Consider the following 22,352-nt stretch of genomic DNA (forward strand, 5'->3'; position numbering starts at 1 on the left):
GAAAATCCTGCAAACCGTGCTCTAAGAAAAATATAAATCCAAAAATCCAAAGATTTCATATAAATTCTTACTCTTTTGGAATTGAGATCTAAACTAAAGAGCACAGAGTTTACCTCAGCTTCTGTTGTTCCAGGGTCTCTTTTACCTGATTGGACATTTCATCTTTGCTCAAATCCTGAAAAAATAAAAAATAAAAGCAGGATGAGACAAAACAATGATAGACACTTCTATTGTATGAGCCTTTTTTAATTTAAGCTTTGTGTTCAAACACATTCATCATCATGAATTATTGTCAAAAGGCTTTTTCAGACCTGCAGACCAAAAAATGAGTTTTTTTAGTAACTTGTTGGTTTGCTAAGCTTTCACAAGGTACAAAGAAAACTTTTAAATAATACGATAATGCTACACATTTGTAATTTATCAATAAAAGCGGAATTACATGCTTTGTGGCAATATTTTTGCAATATTTATATTTATAATATACTCGCATATTTTGGAGTAGACCAATTCTAATTTTAAGGGGTAAATAATAATTTGCTATTAACTTAGAACAATCAGGCTATTAAGGTGTTTTCTCTTCAGTGTATAATTAAAAGGATAGTTCACGCAAAATTTTAAATTTACTCATTGTTTACTCTTACTCAAGCGGTTATAAAACTTTTGAGTTTCTTCTATGGAACACAACAAAAATATTTTGAAAAAAAGATAAAAACCTGTAACCATTGACTTCAATACACTACCTGACAAAAGTCTTGTTGCCTATCCAAGTTTTAGGAACAAAAAGACAAAGTGCTCTAGATTGCACTTACTGTACCAAAATAAAATATGATCATGACTTGATTTTTAATGATTTAATTAGGACAGCAAGGGCTGACTTTGCTTAGACAAAGATCTTGTCACTTCACAGAAATAATGTTAAGTATAGAATATAAAGTCATGGTGCAGTGGAAAAAGAATGAATATTTTGCGACTCCCATGAGCTTGGAGGACATCATCCATACATCTCTGCAATGCCTCAAATCCCTTACTGTATTAATAAAGTCAACTGGGATGGCAAAGAAAGGGTTTTTGCAGGACTCCCAGAGTTTATCAAGGTTCTTCATCTCAATCCCCCAGACATGCTCAATAATGTTCATGGTTGGTGACTGGGCTGGCCAAACCTGGAGCACCTTGACTTTCTTTGCTTTCAGGAACTTTGATGTGGAGGCTGAAGTATGAGAAGGAGCGCTATCCTGCTGAAGAATTTGCCCTCTCCTGTGGTTTGTAATGTAATGGGGAGCACAAATGTCTTGACACCTCAGGCTGTTGATGTTGCTATCCACTCTGCAGATCTTTTGCACGCTCCCATACTGAATGTAACCCCAAACCATGATTTTTCTCTTCACTAAACTTGACTGATTTCAAAGAATATTGGGCTCATGCGGGTTCCAGTAGGTCTTTTGCAGTATTTGTGATGATTGGGATGCAGTTCAACAGATGATTCATTAGAAAAATCTACCTTCTGCCACTACAAACGATTAACTAGAAGTCAAGTTATGTTGGCTTGAGAAAGCCAACATACTGTTATACTACTCTGTCCTTGAAAACAAACGTATCTCCTCCTAGGCCGTTCATGCCACAAGGCCCAAATGTGGTCAAAATGTGCCTTCTGCATTCAAGATTGTTGCTATATCTCCTCATGCCTATAAGACTTATAATTTATTTTTAATAAAAATTGTTAAATATTAAATTTTTATAATCCGGGCATATAAAAAAATTATACAAGCCCCAAATTTGGCCAAAAGCTGTATTAAGATGCGGTAGATTTTGTTGCTATATCTTTAAGGTTTATCAGACTTATAATTTTCCAATAAATAATTTTTAAGCATTATTTTTCTCAAAATATGGCAAGCCATTTTTGACTTAAACTCCATATTTTTTACTGATATGGCAAGCCATTTTTGCATGTATCACCTTCACACTTATTAAGCATTGTATTTTCAAAAAAATACAGCAAGTCATTTTTACATAATGTTCATTCCCTTAGTCCCTTTATTAATCAGGGGTCGCCACAACGGAATGAACGGCCAACTTATCCAGCATTTGTTTTACACACCGAATGCCCTTCCAGCCGCAACCCAACACCAGGAATACATAATGTTTAAATCCAGTTTTTGACACTCATAAAGACTGTCATAGAAATATCGGGGTTGATTTAGATCACTCATATTGCCAAGAAGCTTTGATGTATCATCACTAACCTGTCAAATGTCCCCATAGCAATAAAAAAGTATAACCTAGCAACTATTTAAAAATAGCAGTATCTCTACATCAGAACATCGTAGGGACCTGGGCATTGGCTTGTTTGACTTGTGCTAGCAAATGGGACTTCCTGTGTACTCTGCATGGTAACAATGATAATGGAAGCCAAGTGCTAATAACGATTAGCTACATGCTATGAATGATTATTTAAATGCAATAACATATGCTAGAAATGCCTACTAAGTATTAGCTTTTGATCAAACATGTACATGAGCATTGCCATTTAGCAACTGCTTAGCAACCACCTAACAATGCCATAAACGTTTGACTTTCTCAAGCCAACATCAAAGTTTATCAATGAACTTTAGGTTCTAGTTATTTTTTGTTGCTCTTACAACTGAGACTTACGACAAGACTTTTGTCAGGTAGTGTAGTAGGAAAAACAAATATTTTGGCAATCAGTGGTTACAGGTTTCCAGCTTTCTACAAAATATCTTCTTTTTGTTTTCAACAGAGTAAAGAATCTTTTGAATTTGAAGTTTTGAAACAAGTCAAGAGTGAGAAAATAAAAAGTCAATTTTAAGTGAACTATCCTTTTAAACATGATTTTTAACTGAAACAACTTGGCCTTTATTTATTAATAAGTCAACGGTTACTAACAGTTTGTGAATCAAAAAATAAATATAATTAAAATGAATAGCAGTGGTTTCTGATGATATAATGAATTTTGAAAATCATCGCTTACCAAAAAAGCTAAATATATATATATATATATATATATATATATATATATATATATATATATATATATATATATATATATATATATATATATATATATATTTTTTTTTTTTTTTTTTTTTTTTTACTATTTTACTATTTATATGTTTTTAACTATTTCATTTAGCCCAAAACCTCAGCAAGTGGTCCTAGGTTTCCCCCAATGATGTATATCAAACATTTGAAATCTGGAGTCAATCTTGCATACAACAATAATCTTATTTTTATATAGATTATATAGCATCAGTTCATGTGCAACTTTGCAGGAACAGGGAGCTTAAACTGAAGACTGTTGTCAACACATTTAGGTGAAGCATTATCCAGAGGAAGATAATGTGTAGAATGGCTAAATGAGGTTGGTGTCGTGATCTCGTTCCATTTGAGTGCGCATTAGCTCGGGCAACCGAAAAATGAGTTTGAACCTGATTGTGTTTGATTCAAACGTTTAGAAACGAAACTTATGAAACAGCTGTTGTTTAATTTTATTGGTGATTCCAAATATGTAATGTAATTGTAAGCTTGAAAACAGTTTTGGAGAATTTGATGTTTCCTCATTCAGACAAAATGCATACTGCCCGAGAGGTGTTTTAAAGATGGCTGCCGAGCGAAATGACTTGCCTTAAAAAGACTTTGGTACAGTAAGTGTCACGATCACCAGCGATAAAACCACCAGAGGTCGCTGGTAAACACTCACTCACACATAGGACTACAAATCTGCCAGTTAATGGACTACAACTTCATAAATGCACTTCACTTATATATAGAAATAAGTGACTATTAGTGTGTGTTTTAATTCAGTTGTTCAACATTAATGTTCAATAAATAATCATAGATAGTGGATAGTGTGTGTTTCCTTCAATTATTTGAATTTTTTTTTTCATTTTAATATTTTAATATGTGAACATATGTCAGTAAAATATGAGGGCAAAAATATATAATAAATAAATAAAATAATCTTTCATTGATCGAAATTGAGTTAAAATGTTTAATTTACCGAGATTTAGATTTTTTCCTTTAGTAGTTAACAAATGCTGTTCATTTTTGCACACACCAAAAAAAATAAAAATAAATCAACCCAGGCAGGTTTTTTTACACTCACCAGTACATTTTCTGCTGAATTGAAAAGAAAAAGTTCTCCATATGGGGAAATGGGGGACAATGTCCTTTCCAGTGATGCTGTAATTAACACAACAGGAATAAATCATTATGACAAAGCAGGTTGTGGTTTTGCTGGATGGAGTGTAGGAGGAGGGCAAAGGAGAATGAGTAAGACAAAGAAAGAACGAGCAGAGAGAGAGAGAAAAGAACAAGCATAAAATGAGATCCCACACATTGTCCTTTAGAGCAGCCAGCTTGGAAAATGTACCAAAGAGGGACCAGCTTGGGTGACTGGTTGTCAAGGTGACAAATGACCAGCATATCTCTGTGGAGACAGTAAGGGGCAGCATGAATCCCAGACTGTTCCCCACGGATGGACACACACACACACACACACACACACACACACACACACACACACACACACACACACACACAAACGCACACACATGAACAGATATATAGATAATAGATAGGCCTCCCACTATTTAAGATCCTACAGTAGGGTGTTTGATCTAAACGCCGCTGTGTTATCTATGATAGAACTGTACTGTATTGTATCACATCTTAACCCAGCAGCAGAGGTGTCATTTCAGATCACTGTCATCGTTTATCATTATCAAGAGTTGACCTTCTAACTACAGATGATACGCTCGCTCTCTTTTTCTCAGTCAGGCTCTGCGCTGTTTTATCCATCTGCTACAGTAGAATTGTGTGAATAAAGCATTTTGTAAATAGGGCAACACAATATGATGATATACAGTGGGGGAAATAAGTATTCAACAGGTTAAGGTTTTTTTTTTTTCCTTGAAATAATATTTACAAATGACCCATTGAAATGAGATTAAATCAGATTTTGGTAAAAACCCAAACATTACAAACATAAAAATGTAACAAAACAAAACAAAATTCTTTAAAAAAATTGTGTGTAACAATGAAATGACAAGGTGAAAGTGCTGAACTACTGAAATATTTAATGCTTTATACGAAATGCTTTCTTGGTGATGGCAGCTTAAAGACTCCTCTTACATGGACAATGAAGTCACATTCATCACTCAGGTGTGTTTTTTTTCACAGACTTTAACAGTGTAAAAATCTTAATGGTTCTGTGGATCTTGTCTATCAAATCTAATCTTTTTTTGTAGATCAAATCTGATGCATTTTGTATTTTCTGTTAGATTCAAGTTAGGTGATTGGCTGGGCCATTCCATAGCTTGATTTACTTTCTCTGAAAGCATTTAAGAGTTTCCTTGGTTGTGTTTTGGATCATTGTCTTGCTAAAATGTCCACCATGGTTTCACCTCATCATCCTGCTAATGTAGACTGAAGCAGCTGATATTAATTTACAATGATGAAGGGCAGAGGGTTGCTAAATAACTACTGAGAGATTTCAGCTGAAGTCTGGGCTTTCACCTCCCTTCATTTGTTGATGTGGTCATTTACTTTTTTAAAGCATAACTTAATTTGTAAACTAATTAGTTTTGTTTTCATTGCATATATGCATTGCTTTTGATTGGTATCAACATCTAGTGAAGATTTCAAGTCAACAGCACTTTTAGAAATGTTTTCTGAGAAAAATGATGACTTGTTGAATACTTATTTGCCCCACTATATATAGTATAGATGTAAATGGTGTCATAAGATAATCTGTTTACATTTATACATTTTCATGATTTATATGAGCACAATATTAAACACTGTTAAAGGGGATGCAGACAGAAACATGAATAACAGCATTTTAACAAATTTGTTATATCTTAAATGAACAATGTTTACTTTTTGCATTTGTAGAGTTTAGATGCAAAAACCTCTAAGTGGCATCTAAAATGTTATTCTAGAATAACCGTTTTTATCAGCTTCTATGTTTATGTTTCATCATTTAATTTTAAATACAATGAAAAAAACCTACCCTGTAAACCAAATTTACTTTTATAGTTTACTTACATCAATCAATCTAAAATTATAGCTACTAAAAATATTAAGCTACACTTTGTAAAAAAGAAAAAAAAAATGTTGAAACCTGGTAAACCTATTAAAATGTGTCATCATTAAATCTTTTACAGTTTACTCATAAATACGAACCATGTAGCATAAACACAAAATTACTAAACATACAGACAGAAATCTGAGAAAAATACTCATTTTATAACAAATTTCATATGAAACTCATGAGTTTTTTCATCTAAAATCTTCATTTTATAAGCGATTTTAGGTTGTTTTAGTGGTTATCATTTATTTTTAAAAAGTGTTGTATATTTTATTCATTTTTATTTTTAATTTCTTTATTTTTAGTAAAAAATTTGTCCTAAAGTTCTAAACAAAGTGAGAAATATGAGTAAATTTATGAGTATATACTTCATTTATACATTTATTAATTTATTTTCCTTCAGCTTAGTCTGTTATTTTTTAGGGGTCGCCACAGCAAAATGGACCACTAACTTATTCAGCATGTGTTTTATGCAGTGGATGACCTTCCAGCTGCAACCAAGTACTAGGAAACTCCCATACACTCTCATTCACACTCATTTTGTTTATGCAGTTCATTTACAGTGCATGTCTTTGGACTTTGGGGGCAAACTTCACACAGAAAGTCCAACTGGCCCAGCTGGAGCTCGAACCAGTGCTCTCTCCCTGTAGGGCAACAGTGCTAACTCCTGACCCACTGTGCCGCCTAAGTATATGTTTTAAAATGTAAAAAAAAAATATATATATATATATATATATTCCTTTACATATTATCAACATATACTAATTTATCAGTTTTATAAAAACAGTAATATATCAATATTGTTATCAGGATATGAGATGACATGAATCATAAAATGAGATCACCGAGCCCTCTTTGTAAAAAAAAAAAACAAAAGAAAAAAGATATCAGTGATTTTACCCCTTCTATTCTGCAATCCTTATGAAGATATCAAAATATCATTAAAAAAAGTTGATTAAACGTTGATTTTTTCAAGCGTATACTCTGATCAAGTTCTTCCTTGTCACAATCCAATTCCCACGCTGTGCTTTCTTATGTGGAATGCTTAAAACTTTTCCTCTAAAACTTAAACTACCTTTCTATTGCTTCTAGAGATAGTGAAGAGAATTAAGTTGTGGATCTATGTAGTCATTATTAACCACTTTTACAGCCGAGCCTGTTTCTGACTCTAGTAAACAATATCCAAACTATTCCTCTAAGACATTAAAAGCACTTTCCTGCTGCAATTACAAACACAGCAACGCGTTCAGAACAGGAACACAATGGAGCATTTCAAAGCCAAAGGCAGTTTTAAAGACGTGTACGCACACGCACATGGTTGCTGTAAGTTTGCCAAACTAAGCTTCTCTACATTACATGCATACAAGAGGAGATAAGAGTAAATTCGATAGAAAGACAGCAGAACTGACTTTGTTTAGTACCCAGAGTACAAACCACTAAGACTAAAAAACATAGCATACCTTTTTGATGGCTTGGGGGTAAGATTAGTCCCTCAGATCTTGTGAGATGGTCAGTGTTGTTGTTTCCAGCAACATTCCTGCATACAAGGTTTTAAAAATAAACTAGAACATCTGAATGAATGGACAGAAATTGCACAGCATTTTACAGTACTTTTGTGTAAGAGTTTAATAAAGACTCTAGAGTAGGCCAATGCACTGATCAGTGATAAATACACAATCTTTGGTAAAATACTACCGTTTTATGGTTACTTTGCTAATGTGAACTCTCCTTAAATAATAAATTTACCAGCATCATCCAGCAGTCTTATTTACCCTGAAAACAACAAGAAAATTAATATATTTTTACTCTTGTTGCATAATTTCTGTATGACATTCTTTTTCTACCAAAACCAATTTATACAGGTGTGTATACATGAATCAGAGAGTGAAATTCAACACCTTTTAAGAGTTTTTTAAGACACTTTCCATACATTTTAAGATCTTATAACCACTTTTCAACCAGAAACACTAGTGAGATTTTAACCTACAGTTGATTTACTAAATATTAATGTAAGAAACTAGTTCAAAGCTAAAACATTGTTCATATACTGAATAAAAATCTATTAAATCTAGCTAATTCAGCAGGTTGGCACCTATAGAACTGCAGAAATAATGGTGTTGCCTTGGTTACTGCAGTAAACAAAGCAGCAAGATGTCAAATCTAGTAAGATATTATTGATTTTACAAACTACACAGTATCCTGATATTCGCAGAATTAATTTAGGCAAACTTTAGCATACAACCATGCATTGCATAATCAAAAATTATATTAAATTGAATACCTTGCAAAATAGCCTTTAAGATTTTTAATACTTTTTAAGGGCCTTCAATTTGTCTACATTGATTTATCAACTTTTAATACTTTTTAAGACCCAGAGGACACCATATTATATATTTACCGATATAAAACAAAATGATTTATTAATAAAAATTTGTATTATTTTCATTTTCATTTAATTTATTATTTATCAATTAAATTAATTACATCATATCAACATTAACAAACATAAAACAATTTTTATTTTTGTTATTAAAAGTGCATGTAAGTTTGACAATCAGTGGTTGAACTAGGTATTGAACACCTGTTTCAAAATACACGCAAGCGCAAGTTGCCAGATTGACAACACAGCTTAATTCTAATTCTAACTGTAATTCTAGTGACGCTGAAGGAGGCTGACTATAAATGTTTGAGTCTGAAATGATCTAGAAATTGTCTCAAAGCTCTTTTTTTTCTCTGGTTATCCGGCGCAAAGCATCACAAAACAGCCAAATTACGTGTCACTGCAAATCTCGTCACAAAGGCTGCGTCCGAAACTGCCTACTGCTCAGTAGGTACTGCATTTGAATTTTAAAATATTATTTGGCTGAAAAGTATGTTCTATACAGTATGTATGTAAGCAGTATAAATGGAATTCAGATGTGCTACATCCGCCATTTTGTCAGTTTTGCTACATCCGCCATTTTGACATCCGCCAACCTGCGTCAGTTGTGTCGCTTCACTCCCATTCATGAATTCTCTCGCAGGGCATCATGGGATAGTGCAGCATGCAAGGGATGCGCACTTCAGAATCTCGCCGGAAGTAGTAAGTCATCCAGGTACTTCTCTCATACAGATTTTTGGACATACTACTCTGCTCGCATTCTGATTTTAGCATACTGTACAATATGGAACTATGCGTTTCGGACGCAGCGATAGTGTGTTGTAAGGACATGAGATTCCAGTGTAACCTACTCACCTAATGTTTATACTCATTATATTTATATTATTTGCTAATTAATAACCACCTCAGATGAAACTCTGAATCTGCGTCTCATTGTGGAGTCTGCTACTTTCCACCGGAGGTCACATTTCGGTTGCAGATGCACAATTCAAGAGCCTTCCTGACTGAATAAATGAAATATTCTGTTTTCCACCAAGGCAACCTGGGGTGTTGAAATATAATTGGCTGAACTGGCATTGAGCGGATTAAATGGCCAAAACAAAGACAGATATTCCGGCACGTATTGCACATTTTTCTGAATTTCTGACCTAATTTTTTATATTTTTTTTTTATAGATTAAACAAAGAATGTTCACTTGGCATGTTTTTTTTTTATATATATGCAAACATATGGTATTTTTATGCTTTAGAAAAGTCAAAAAAACTACATACAGCACCTTAAATGTTCATTAATGCTTTTTTAAATAGCGCACAGTGTATACTACTAAATAACTGTCAAATTTTCTCAAATGTGTCAAAAATGTGTCATTTTTAACCCATTACTTCTTCAAAAACAGTTCGAGACGTCTGTTGTGTTGAACACAAAGGAGACATACCAAAGAATGTTGGAAACCTGTAACCACTGACTTACATAGTATTTGTTTTTCCTACTATGGAAGGCAATAGTTACAAGTTTCCTACATTCTTCCATTTATGTCTTTTTTTCTCAAATTGATTTAGAACAAGTAAAGGCTGAGTAAACAATTGCAGAAGTTTAATTTTTTAATGAACTATGCCATTAAGATGTTTTTTTCATTGCTTTTTATTTTTTTATAATTTTGTTTTAATTAATAGCATAAATTGTCTGATTGGAAGTGAAAAATAAAGGAAGTGCTAGAAGATTGTCGACAGTGTGCCTATAATTCACAGTGTGAGGGTATGTTGACCACTGTCACTTAGTAGTCATGAGTTTTGCCAAATTTGTTTCCTTAAGCAATAATGTTTATGGGAGACCTGATTAAGTGACAGCTGAACGTGTTCCAAACCCATCACTCATGCCATTTAGTCCCTCTAAAACCTGTTTGCCATCCATAAAACGCCTTCTTTGTTCATTGTGAATAAAACTAATTATCGCTATCTCAGTGTCCACAAAAAAAAGTTCAAAGATAAAAAATAAGCAGCCAAAAAATAATGGGATAAAAATGTAAATTTGACCTGATGCCACTTTTTAAAATCTGGCTTTTTTAACAACAGCGGGCTGTAAAACTTTTTTTTTTTTTTTTTTTTTTTTTTTAATAAAGATCAACGATTTTGTTAATTTTATAGAATACAGTCTGCCTGTGTACAGATACAATGACTTCTTTTTTCTTCCTCTCTTTGTTTGTATTGATTGTAATTTACTGTTTGATTGATGTTTATAATGCAATTTATTCATTGCATGCAGGCCTAGGGTCCGAGTTACCCCACCAGGAATAATAACTCATTCATTCATTCATTTTCTTGTCGGCTTAGTCCCTTTATTAATCCAGGGTCGCCACAGTGGAATGAACTACCAACTTATCCAGCATGTTTTTTTTTTTTACGCAGCAGATGCCCTTCCACTCGCAACCCATCTCTGGGAAACAACCGCACACTTAATCACACTCATACACTATGGACAATTTAGCCAACCAAATTCACCTGTACCACATGTCTTTGGACAATGGGGTAAACCGGAGCACCCGGAGGAAACCCACGCGAACACAGGGAGAATATGCAAACTCCACACAGAAACTCTAATGATGGAGGTAGCCTGCCAGGGCTCGAACCAGTGACCTTCTTGCTGTGAGGCAACAGCACTACCTACTGCGCCACTGCGTCGCCTGATAATAACTAATATTAAATTAAATTATTAGACTTTTATGGAAAATATGTTACATATATTTGAAAAACAAATATTTTCATAAATATTATACCATATAATTTCTAATGTAATTCTGTATCTGAAAAACACATGGTTTTGACACTGTGGGCTCTATTTTGACGATCTATGCGCAAAGTGCAAAGTGCAGAGAGCAAAAGCAATTAGGGTGTGTCGGAACACTTCTGCTAATTAAGGGAAGAAAAAATCCGCTTTGCTCTGCGGCGCATAGGGTTGAGCTTATTTTCTTAATGAGTTATAGGTGTGTTTTGAGAATAAACCAATCAGTGTCTCATCTCCCATTCCCTTTAAGAGTCAGTTGCGTTGCGCCATAGCACAATTTTATTTACATGGCGACTTTGTAAGTGGAAAAACTGAGCATTTCACTAGCAAGAAAACAGTTAAACAGATCATCTGCAGCGCGAGAATGAGAGATAAGGCCTTCTCATTATCTACTTTCACTTCCCATCTCGTGAATAGGGAAACCTTGTACGCAAAGACATCAATTAGCCTATAAATAATTAATTTTGTTTGTTAAGCGGAAATATTTGTTATAAAACTATTTCTAAATTCAGTTCCAATTTCCAGCAAATGAATAAATTAACAATAATAATGAAGTGTGCTCAAACAACGGAGTTATATTCAAATACACATGCTGTGCCCCATATGGTCTAAAACCTGGCAGGTGGGCAAATCTAAGCTTGTTTTTAATAAAACAAATATACATTGGCATATAATACATTACACTGCTAATAAAATTAACACTATACAAAAGCAAATTGTTATGAATAAATTGAAAAAGCCCCCTGAGATAAAGAAGGCATGAAAGTTTGCTTTTATATTTATGTAGACTAGAAAATAATATGTTTTGTAATATTTTAATCCTTTATATTTAAATCCTATAGGCTATATATCCTTATTATATCCTATATATATCCTAAATATTTTAATTATTTGTCATTTGGAAATATTGCTGTACACCCTGTCTGTATTAAGCAATGTGTAAGCACGGCGCACAACTAACGCGCTCTGCGCTGGACATAAGACCAGCTTTGATATGATCTATTTGAACCTTCTATTTAAGTTCCTCAAAATAGCAACGCGCCAGCAATGCGCTTCAATAAGCCTTCTTTTTTAGACCAGAACGCCTGTGGGCGCACATGAGCGCAAATGCATTAGCTATTTAAGCAGCATGCTGCAAACGTCAAAACGACTCTTGTGCCAAGCTGAAACTAGCAAACAACTATTGCGTCGTGCCTTGCGCCGCATTGCGCCGGGTGTATGACAGGGCCCTATATATGTGCAAATCAAGGGAATTTATACTCATTCAGACACAAGTAAGTGTACCTTTTGTAACTTTAACACAGATTAATTTGAATTTGTAATATTTAATTATTTGGGTTATTTTAGAATGAATTATTCAATTTCTCTACCTACACACGTTTTGACTCCTCGGACTCTACTTTTATCATTGCTTAATTGCATTTATCTATGATTGTAATTAGTTCATTATGTTTTATGCATGATTCACTCACCTAAAAAAAACCTTCTTACTGATCTAAATCAGGGGTTCTCAAACTCTGTCCTAGAGGTTCGGTGTTCTGCAGATTTTAGCTCCAACTAGCCTCAACACACCTACAAGGATCTTTCTAGAAAGCCTAGTAAGTGCTTGTTTAGCTAGCCCGGGTGTGTCTGATTGGGGTTGGAGCTTAAATCTGCATGACACCAGGGGCCTCATGTACGAAGACTTGCGTGGAAATCTTACTAAAACATAGCGTACGCACAAAGCTGTAAATGTGCGTACGCAGAAAAAAATTCAGATGTATGAAACACTGCGTACGCCGAATCTCACGCATATTCTTTTGTACATCTGAATGAACGTGAAACTGAGCGCAACATGCACGAGCACAAAACCCCTCCCTGCCTCCTCCCCCGTATGAATATGCTAATGACTATGCTAATGTCAAAACCCAACGAAAAAGCAATGGCAAAAGCAAGCAAAAAGAGAAACTTTGAACAGAATGTGAATTGGAGGTGCTGCTTTCGGAGGTAGACCGGAGAAAAGCGGTGTTATTTGCTAGTTTGTTCGGCGGAATTAACAACAAAAGAAAAAAAATATAGTGGGACAGTTTAGCTGATACGGTTAACACAGTTGGGTCTGAACATCGCACTGAGTGCATTTAAAAAAGAAATAGTGTGGTTTATATCTGTAAAATGTTGCAGTACCCTTCGCAGTCTCAGTGGCGCACCTCATAAGAAGCATATGATCATGTACTGACACGTTCGAGCATAAACTCGGCTCGAATCCAGCGTCTGATGAATTCCTTCTTCTTTTTTTTCCCCGCTACATATCAAATTTTGCCCACTATTTATCACGAGAAAGACAAGTAGGAATCATCAATAAGTTTGTGCATCATATTTTATTTGCACATTTATTGAATGGAAATGTTTCTGATTCACGCATGCAAATTTATCTTCACATAGTGTCTTTATAGCAATGTGCGTGCAGTAGATAGCTCAGATTACATTGGGAAAACAGGCGACCGCTGCAAATTGCGTTTTAATGTTTGGCTGGTCAACTGTATGGTATGGAAATCTTACATACCTACTATATGAACCCGTCTCATACAGACGCCATTGCAAGGATCAGACACTTTGTAGAGAAGAATTTAACACAACTGCCTCTAGGAGTCGCCAATGGAAATAAAACAGACACGCACAAAAAATGTGCGTACGCCTGCCAGAAAGCTGCCGTGAAGCTGCGCACATTCCCACGTTCAGTTCATTGTTAGTAAATCCAAACGTGAGCGATTCTGAGCGTGAAACCTGGCGTACGCAAAGTTTTTGTGCGTACGCAGCGTTGATACATGAGGCCCCAGATCTCCAGCACCGAGATTAAGAATCCCTGATCTACATAAACACGTTTTGACTCTCCGGACTCAATTTTTTTCAATGCTTCATTGCATTTATCTATGATTCTAATTAGTTTATTATATTTTATGCATGATTCACTCAACTAAAAAAAGCCTTCTAATTGATCTAAATCAGGGGTTCTAAAACTCGGTCCTAGAGATCTGGTGTCCTGCAGATTGTAGCTCCAACTTGCTCCACAACTGCTGTTTCTTTTCTCCCCATAGAGTTCCATTCATACACGCACAAATGCGTCAGACCAGAAACTCAAGGTCGTGCAGCAAGTTTCGCAGTTTGCTGCGTTGGAAAGTTCAAGCTTGGTGAACTCTGACCTGCGAAAACATTTCACTTGACTGTGTGAAACAAATCGAGAATCAAAACATGACCTACCGAGACATAAATTTAAAACATGGACCAATCGCTCGCCTTTTTCAAATTTCTTTTAAAATTTCTTTAAAAATTTTCTTGTTTAATCCCACCCCTTTTTGCAGTACCCTACTACAGAATTTCATACACACAAACTCTAGTGTGACGTGGCGGTATTAAACAAGATGATTAGTCATTTAAAAAAGCAAGCGATTGGTCAATGTTTAGAATTTCTGTCCAGAAAGGTCATGTTTTGATCCTCAATTAGTCTCACATGGTCAAGTGATACGATTTCTCATGTCCGAGTTCACCAAGCTTGAACTTTGCGATGCAGCAAACTGTAAAACTTGTCGCACAAGCTTGTCTTTCTGATCTGACGCATTCACTTGCATATGAATGGAAGTCTATGGGGAGAAAAGTCCAGTGTGACCATGGCTTAAGAGTTTGATTAGCTAGCCCAGGTGTGTCTGTTTGGAGTTCAAATCTGCAGGAAACCAGACCTCCAGGACCGAGAGGGAGAAGCCCTGATCTAAATGAATAAATTGTTTCCAAGCTGTTCAAGTTATCTGGAAAAATTATAGTCATATCTCTATAAAAAGCAAAAAATCTTATTATCACAATGTCCGATTTTTTCCACTTTCAAGGATCCAACTATTTTAATTAATGCCGATCCACCAAATTTCTCTAAACTGGAAACAGAATGAAGCTGGAATTGTTTTAGACCATAACACAGCATACACATACTATACGTAGGCACTGACTGACTGTTTCATGCACACAACTTCCAAAAAGCGCAATAGCTAAACTGGCATCAATGTTGGAGGAATTGATCACTTGTTTCCAAATAACTTCATTTTGTAACATAACATCATATAAATAATCCATCACTAATCACTAGCTAATAAAAACATATTTACATATTTGCATATTTACTCACCGGTCATAAGAAGGTATGAAGGGATGTTCAGGGATCTCTGGTACAGGCCTGTGTCGTAGTTTAAAGGAGCGGGTGGACCTCGGCTCGGAGGGGACAGTAGCAAACAGGCACTCCTCGTAGATTTCATTTTCAACCATTTCTCCCTGAAACCCTAAAGCAGCTCCATCTGCAGGTAAACCACCACTTCTATTTGTAACATGATCTTCTGTAAAGTTCTCCAGTGATTCGCTGCTGCCATTATCAGAGGTGGAGCTTGAACCTGAGGAAGCAGCGTGACATTTGATCCTGGGAAGTGTTTGAGAACCAACATTCATCGTCCCTGAATAAGCAGTAGTCCTTGCAGGAAGAGTCTGCCTTGTCATCTGGACGTTTCCGGCCTGCGCATGCTGATAAGTTGATGCTTCTTTCTGCTTATCCTTGGAAAGCACTTGCCTAGGCCTTGGGATTGGCTTTCTCTTTACAGGTACTTTGACAGAACTTCCCTCATCCTCCATCATTAGAGTCTCCAGGCTGCTTAGTATCCTCCGCCGATGTCCTGTGGGGATATTGTCCATCTCCAGAAGCTTCTCCTCATTTAGGTTCCTGAGGTCTTTTAGGAAATGGTAGCCGGCCAGGGTAAAGCTGGTGGCATACTGGGGCAAATGCAGTTCAGTTAGCCACATAGTGATCTCCTGGTTGGGCTCCATAGAAGATGAGACAAAGGGGTCTTTTTTAGTGGTAATAAAGTTTTGCGTATGGCATTGGATAGGTAAGTTTTAAAGGAGGAAAACACCCTGTGGGGAATAAAATTGGCTGTATGAATGATTTATGTAGCAAAAAAAAAAAAAAAACTACTTAAATTCAGTTGTAGATTTAAAGGGATAGTTAAGCCAAAAGTGAAAATTCCCCCACCATTCACTCTTCACTTGTTCAGAACCAGTTTGAGTTGCTTCTGTTGACACAAAAGAAGATATTTTTAAAAGAATATTAGAAAGCTGTAAACATTGACTTACAGTATGGTATTTGTTTTTCCAACTATGGATGTCAATTGTAACATATTTCCAACTCAAACTGTTTTAAAAACAAGTCAAAAGGTGATTAAATGATGGCAGAATTCCATTATTGAGTGAACTACAATACCCTTTTAACTAATAGTCATGCGTCCGTTCCACTTCAGATTTGTAAATTGAAAATGCACAAAACCCCAAATGAAAATGCATCACATTTACAAAAACTCAGACATGTTACAAAGTTTTTACATTTGAATATGGTGGTTTTCAGGAAATTTGAAAAAGCATTTCACAAAGCAGCAATAGAAACTAGAACTTGGGTCACGAAACACCAAAACATTTTTTGAGATGTTGATAGACATGTATTTGTCCAACATTGCCAAAAACACTATTAGGACATATATATTTCACTAAAAAAGTGAAAATTGGTTGTCTTTGGTTTATTTCAAGCAAATTTGATCTTCCGGTAAAAAAGAGATTTTTAAGCTGCGTCACAGCCATGAGATCCTTGTGTGAATTCTAGCGTGGAGACTGGATGTCTGTACCGGCCAGTACAATGTGTCGTTTTTGAGCTTTTATCATTAATTCATGAGAAAGACTTGGTTTGAACAAATCAGCATGCTCTATTGTGAATGAGGTGCAACTTAACATTAATATGCATGATTTAGCTTCGAAGACAGTTTTTACCTGTTACAATGTTCAGACGTTAGAGAGACCATAATAAAAACAAGTGGAAGAAGAATAATTGTTTAAAGACATGGGTCATCAGTGTTGCATTTATAAATGTGCTGCAACAAAGGTTGAGCTGGACAAAAAGCAGCTGGACCACGTGTGGATTACAGTGGTCTGCTTACACGCGACAACAATATGTCTGAACATTTTTTACTCGAGAGCTTTTCTCATCTGAAAATGGTAAAATATGGATTTGCCACTCATCTTCTTTATAAAAAAAATAAGTAAAAATTGTCCTGTTGATTGTCCTGTCTCTACAAATTTGGTAAATGAGTGATCAGTGTTCTTTGTTTATGTTTATTCAGATGGCAAAGTTAGTTAGTATCTTCAACAGTACTCTTTCAGTTTTTAAAGACAGACCTTAGTCAAAATGATTTAGTTACTATGTTTACAGTAACAACACTACAATATTATGGACTGGAAGATCCACTGTAAATGCTGCTCTCCCAATGTAAACATGTAAACGCCATAATCAAACCATTATCGTCGTGTAGGATTTTCACCACATTTAGTGATAGGATGGTCTATACACAATCTACAGATCTAAGTTAACGAGAAAATGGAGTGTTTTTTTTTTTCTTCCATTAGGCGTGCGGTGTCAAATTCCATTAAAACAACACTCTTGTAGCAGTTCCGCACATCCAATACCTCAGTTTGTCATGGGAGGCTTACATGAAATTTTCCTGAATAAAAGGGAAAGTGTCAAACTGCAGTTAAAGTAGGGCTGGACAATAATTTGATATCAATATTTATCGCGATTTACCCATTTACGGTATTTTGATATAAACTTGCATATATATGTATTATTATATTTATAAGATCTTAAACATTTTATCATTTGTCACTGAATGACTTTCAGTGCTCAGCCACCAGAAAGAGAGTGATGTCACCTGCATGATGACATACATAAGATAACAGACATGCTGCCAGCACTCTGCAGTTGGTTAAGCTTTGTGACCGTCGCAGAAAGTTTTACAAAATGAGTGTTCTGAATACAGATGTGAATAAACAAGCTTCCATGAGTAAGAATGCACATGGATTAGTTGATGAAAGAGGAAAGACTAATGCAGTGGTGTGAATGTGGTTCAGCTTTTTAAGTTCCGATAAACTTATAGATTAGGTGCTCTGCAAAATGTGCGGGAGAGTGGTGCCGACTAGCCGCAGAAACACATCAAATCTGTTCCACCTGCTAGAACATACTAAGTGTCAGAAGATGAGGCATCATAAAAGTTTAAGCCAACCTGTCACCTCACCATCCACCTCCATGACACCGGAACCAGTGGTGTCAGAAGAAAAGGCAATGAGGCAAAAAGATGGATAGATCTGCCGTGTAGGATTTAAATCAAACTTCACTTATCAACACATGCATATAGACCTATAAATTACTCGCATATAAACCTATACTATGTTCAAAACATGTATGTTTACACAAATGCACTCAATCCTTGCATTAACTTGATCCTCGTACAAACACAAATTAACACACACTCACACTCACACTCACACTCAAACTCACACTCACACTCACACTCACACTCACACTCACACTCACACTCACACTCTCTCACTCTCTCTCTCTCTCTCTCTCTCTCTCTCTCTCGCTGCATGCTGGTATAGCGCTCGAGCAAACTTACAAAATATTAAAGCTGGAATCACATTGCACTTTTCACCCAATATGCTTCTATTCATACACATACCAATGCGGCAACCCAGAAATGCAAGCTCGTGCAATAAGTTTTGCAGTTCACTGAATACTGTATATACTTATTTTTAAGCTTCGTAAACTCTACCTGCAAAATCGCATCACACGGCTGCCTGAACCAATTGAAGATCAAAACATGACTGCATGAACACGTAATTTAAAATATCGACCAATCACTCGCTTTTTTAATGTCTAATCATCTTGTTTAATCCCACCCCTTTTTTGCAGCACTATATGACAGAGATTTGCATCCTCAAACTCCAGTCTGACCACAGCATGTGTATTGAATCGAGGTTGGAACTAAACTCTGCAGGGCTGTGACCCTCCAGAAACTGTGTTTGACATCCTTGCCCTTTAGCTTTGCACAACTCAAAAGGGTCCAATCCAGAAATACTTGTACTACAACCTCCAAACCTTATTTTCCAGTAATGCTTGCATCAAGCTGGAATCAAGCCTCACTTGATTAAATTTAGCCAATCAGAGCTTTAGAAGCAAACAAATATACATAAAAAAGTGAATAAACCTGAAATCAATTCATAAAACCACTGAAACTGACATGGAGAGTGAAAATGTCTGATTTGTGTTTCTGGGGATCAGTGTCTTTGCTGTTTAGAGTCTATTTAGAACAAGGAGCTCAAGGAACAAGGAACAAGTTTTTGTTTTTCTTTTCTTTAGTTTCATAAATTATGAGCTGATAAATTTATGTTTTAGTTCTATTTACAGTTTATACAGCTATACAGCTTATACCAGGGCTGCACAATATTGGAAAAATCTGACATTGTGATAGGTTGTTTTTCTGCGACATCTATATGTATATAGAGATATGAATACAATTTCACCAGATGCCCTGAATACCTCTATTTGTGAAAAGAATCCTTAATTTGATAGGTTGGATTGATTTTGTAAGAGTATGAATCATTTATAAAAACATTACAAACAAATTGCAAGAACAATTACAATATTTTACATTTATAAAAATAAATGTAAAATAAACAGTGCTTTATGGTTTTCCGGAGAGTCTAACAGCATTCAGATAAAGTAATGTAAAATATCACTGTACAGACTTCATTGTATCAATTAGGCTTGCCACGATAGATGGTGTTGATGGTGATACTGGTTTTAAGACACAACACCGGTGACATCACTTTTTCACCGTGACACCATCCCCACATTTTTTTTTTTTTAAAGTATTCGTTTATTTGAATTAAATATTTATTTTAATTAATGTGAAACATAATTCTAAATAATTTACTTAAGACGAGAGCATGCACTATAATTATCATCTGAACATAGCTACAATGCGTCATATTTCATTTATCACATGAAGAGAACGAGAGGAGCCGAATTTACAGAAGAAGAATGGCGGACGATTAAGTGTCAAAAGCAATGCAAAAGCACCTGTTTGGCAATACTTTGGGTTCAAACCAAATGCAAAAAGAGAACCTGAAGACGTTAATGAGGCAATCTGCAAACTTTGCCTGACAAAGGTGGCAGCAAGGAAACAACTTGATGTTCAACTATGGGTGGGTCGCGGGTAGGTAAGATCAATAGCCATAAATACGCAATACTCTCATTTTAAAAATCACGCGACCATCATCTCACAATGTTCAATAATAAATTATCTTTTTTTTATTAAACAAAAGTGATTTAGCAATGCTGCGCCATTAATAAGCCAACTGCAGAGAAACAAAGCAACCATCGCGGCAACAGTCCTGAGCACTTTTTCCGAAGTTCAGCTGTTTTTTTTGTACTTGATTATTATGCGTTTAATGTTAAAAAAAAAAAATCAACAATGAATAGGCCAACAAGAGTGTAGGCTGTGTGTGCGCGCGTCCTTTATCAATTAGGACGCTCTCATCAAAAAACGAAAATTGCTTCGTCTGTCTGGCAATATTTCGGCTTTTAATAAATGAAAAGTTAATTTAGATAAGCCTATATTAAAAATTGCAATAAAGTAACTGACGTGCGGCCACACATCGAATCTGAGGTGTGATCTCATCTCTCTCTCGCTGTCATCCAGACACAGATGCCTAACGAGCCAAGTCGCAAAACTGTAGAATAGGTAGAATAGCTGAAGCCTTTGCAAAATCTGTCAAAATACAGCACTGAAATTAACAAGGATAAATGTCTTTGTGCCAAAAAGTCTTTCTAGGATATCTGTCAAAACGCAATAGAGCCAATGTTATGGAGAAGTTGTGTAGCCTATAAATTATATTATTTCTAATAAAATAAAAACCAAAATAAACAATTCATTGCATTTTTCGTTTGATAAAAATATATGTAAACGAAAAAAAAAAAATCAAAGGGTGGCTAATTTGTAGTAATGTGTTTTAATATTAATAAAAATATGCTCAGCCTATTTAAGGTTTAGCCTATACGCCGTCAATAAATATTAAAAAATATTTTAATGTGTTTAATAATAATAATAATAATAGTAATAATAATAATAATAATAATAATAATTATTATTATTATTATTATTACTATTATTATTATTATTATTATTATAAATATAGCTGCTAGTAGCAATTACGGGGCGAAGCATTGAATGCAGATACTTTTTCTTATTTGGGATATTTTAGGAAAAATTTTAAATCTAGACGTAAATCTAGTTAAATAAAGAATAATTGTTATTAACTTGCAAAAATATTTTATGAAAGTAATAATTAAAATGAGCTTTAAACAAAATGCAGAGCCTTTTTAGCTTCAAATGCAGTGCGAAGCCTGATGCACTTAATGCACTGGAGAGCCTGATGAGTTTCAAACGCAGTGCAAAGCCTGATGAGCTTCAAATGCATTGGAGAGCCTGATGAGCTTAAAATGCATTGGAGAGCCTGATGAGCTTAAAATGCATTGGAGAGCCTGATGAGCTTCAAATGCATTGGAGAGCCTGATGAGCTTCAAATGCATTGGAGAGCCTGATGAGCTTTAAATGCACTGGAGAGCCTGATAAGTTTCAAACGCATTGGAGAACCTGTTGAGTTTCAAACGCATTGGAGAGCCTGATGAGCTTAAATGCATTGGAGAGCCTGATTCTGTTTCATAAAAGTTCTGTTTCATTTCATCTTTGGTCCTTGGCTGCTAATAGTTCAATATTGCCCAATGCTGGTTTCGGACCCACATCATCTGCATTGGCAGCAGACTGGCTAAACACTTTGAGTTAGTAGGTAATGCATGTTTTCTAGGCTACAAACAAAAGCTGTAAGTGTGAGAATCCGTTCAGCAAAATAGTTCTCTAGCAGTTTAAGTAGATTTCCATGCAAATAAAAGCTAATGTTAACTGTGTTAAATGTCAAATGCATTGGAGAGCCTGATGAGCTTTAAACGCATTGGAGAGCCTGATGAGCTTCAAATGCATTGGAGAGCCTGATGAGCTTAAAATGCATTGGAGAGCCTGATGAGCTTCAAATGCATTGGAGAGCCTGATTCTGTTTCATGAAACTTCTGTTTCATTTCATCTTTGGTCCTTGGCTGCTAATAGTTCAATATTGCCCAATGCTGGTTTCGGACCC

The 22,352-nt window shown here is 35.4% G+C and overlaps 1 protein-coding gene across 6 annotated transcripts in view; it reads right to left on the reverse strand.

Annotated features, from left to right (window-relative positions):
- arap2 (ArfGAP with RhoGAP domain, ankyrin repeat and PH domain 2) overlaps nt 1–22,352 on the reverse strand; it is a 215,979-nt gene that overhangs the window by 167,102 nt on the left and 26,525 nt on the right. For 3 of the 6 annotated variants that reach the window (XM_087262108.1, XM_087262105.1, XM_087262106.1), the window contains 5 exons: nt 16,309–16,348; nt 15,418–16,190; nt 7,567–7,643; nt 4,121–4,197; nt 114–175 (listed from right to left, as the gene is read on the reverse strand). Coding sequence is in view for 4 of the 6 variants with exons in the window: in XM_087262105.1 (XP_087118231.1) it covers nt 114–175; nt 4,121–4,197; nt 7,567–7,643; nt 15,418–16,103 (902 nt within the window). In the remaining 2 variants the exon portion in view is untranslated. The remainder of the gene's footprint in view (nt 1–113; nt 176–4,120; nt 4,198–7,566; nt 7,644–15,417; nt 16,191–16,308; nt 16,349–22,352) is intronic. The other 3 variants (XM_087262102.1, XM_087262107.1, XM_087262103.1) reach the window with 1 other exon arrangement.

This window comes from Danio rerio, chromosome 7 (genome assembly GCF_052040795.2).
Source record: "Danio rerio strain M-AB ecotype USA chromosome 7, GRCz13ab, whole genome shotgun sequence".
Taxonomy (NCBI): Eukaryota; Metazoa; Chordata; class Actinopteri; order Cypriniformes; family Danionidae; genus Danio; species Danio rerio.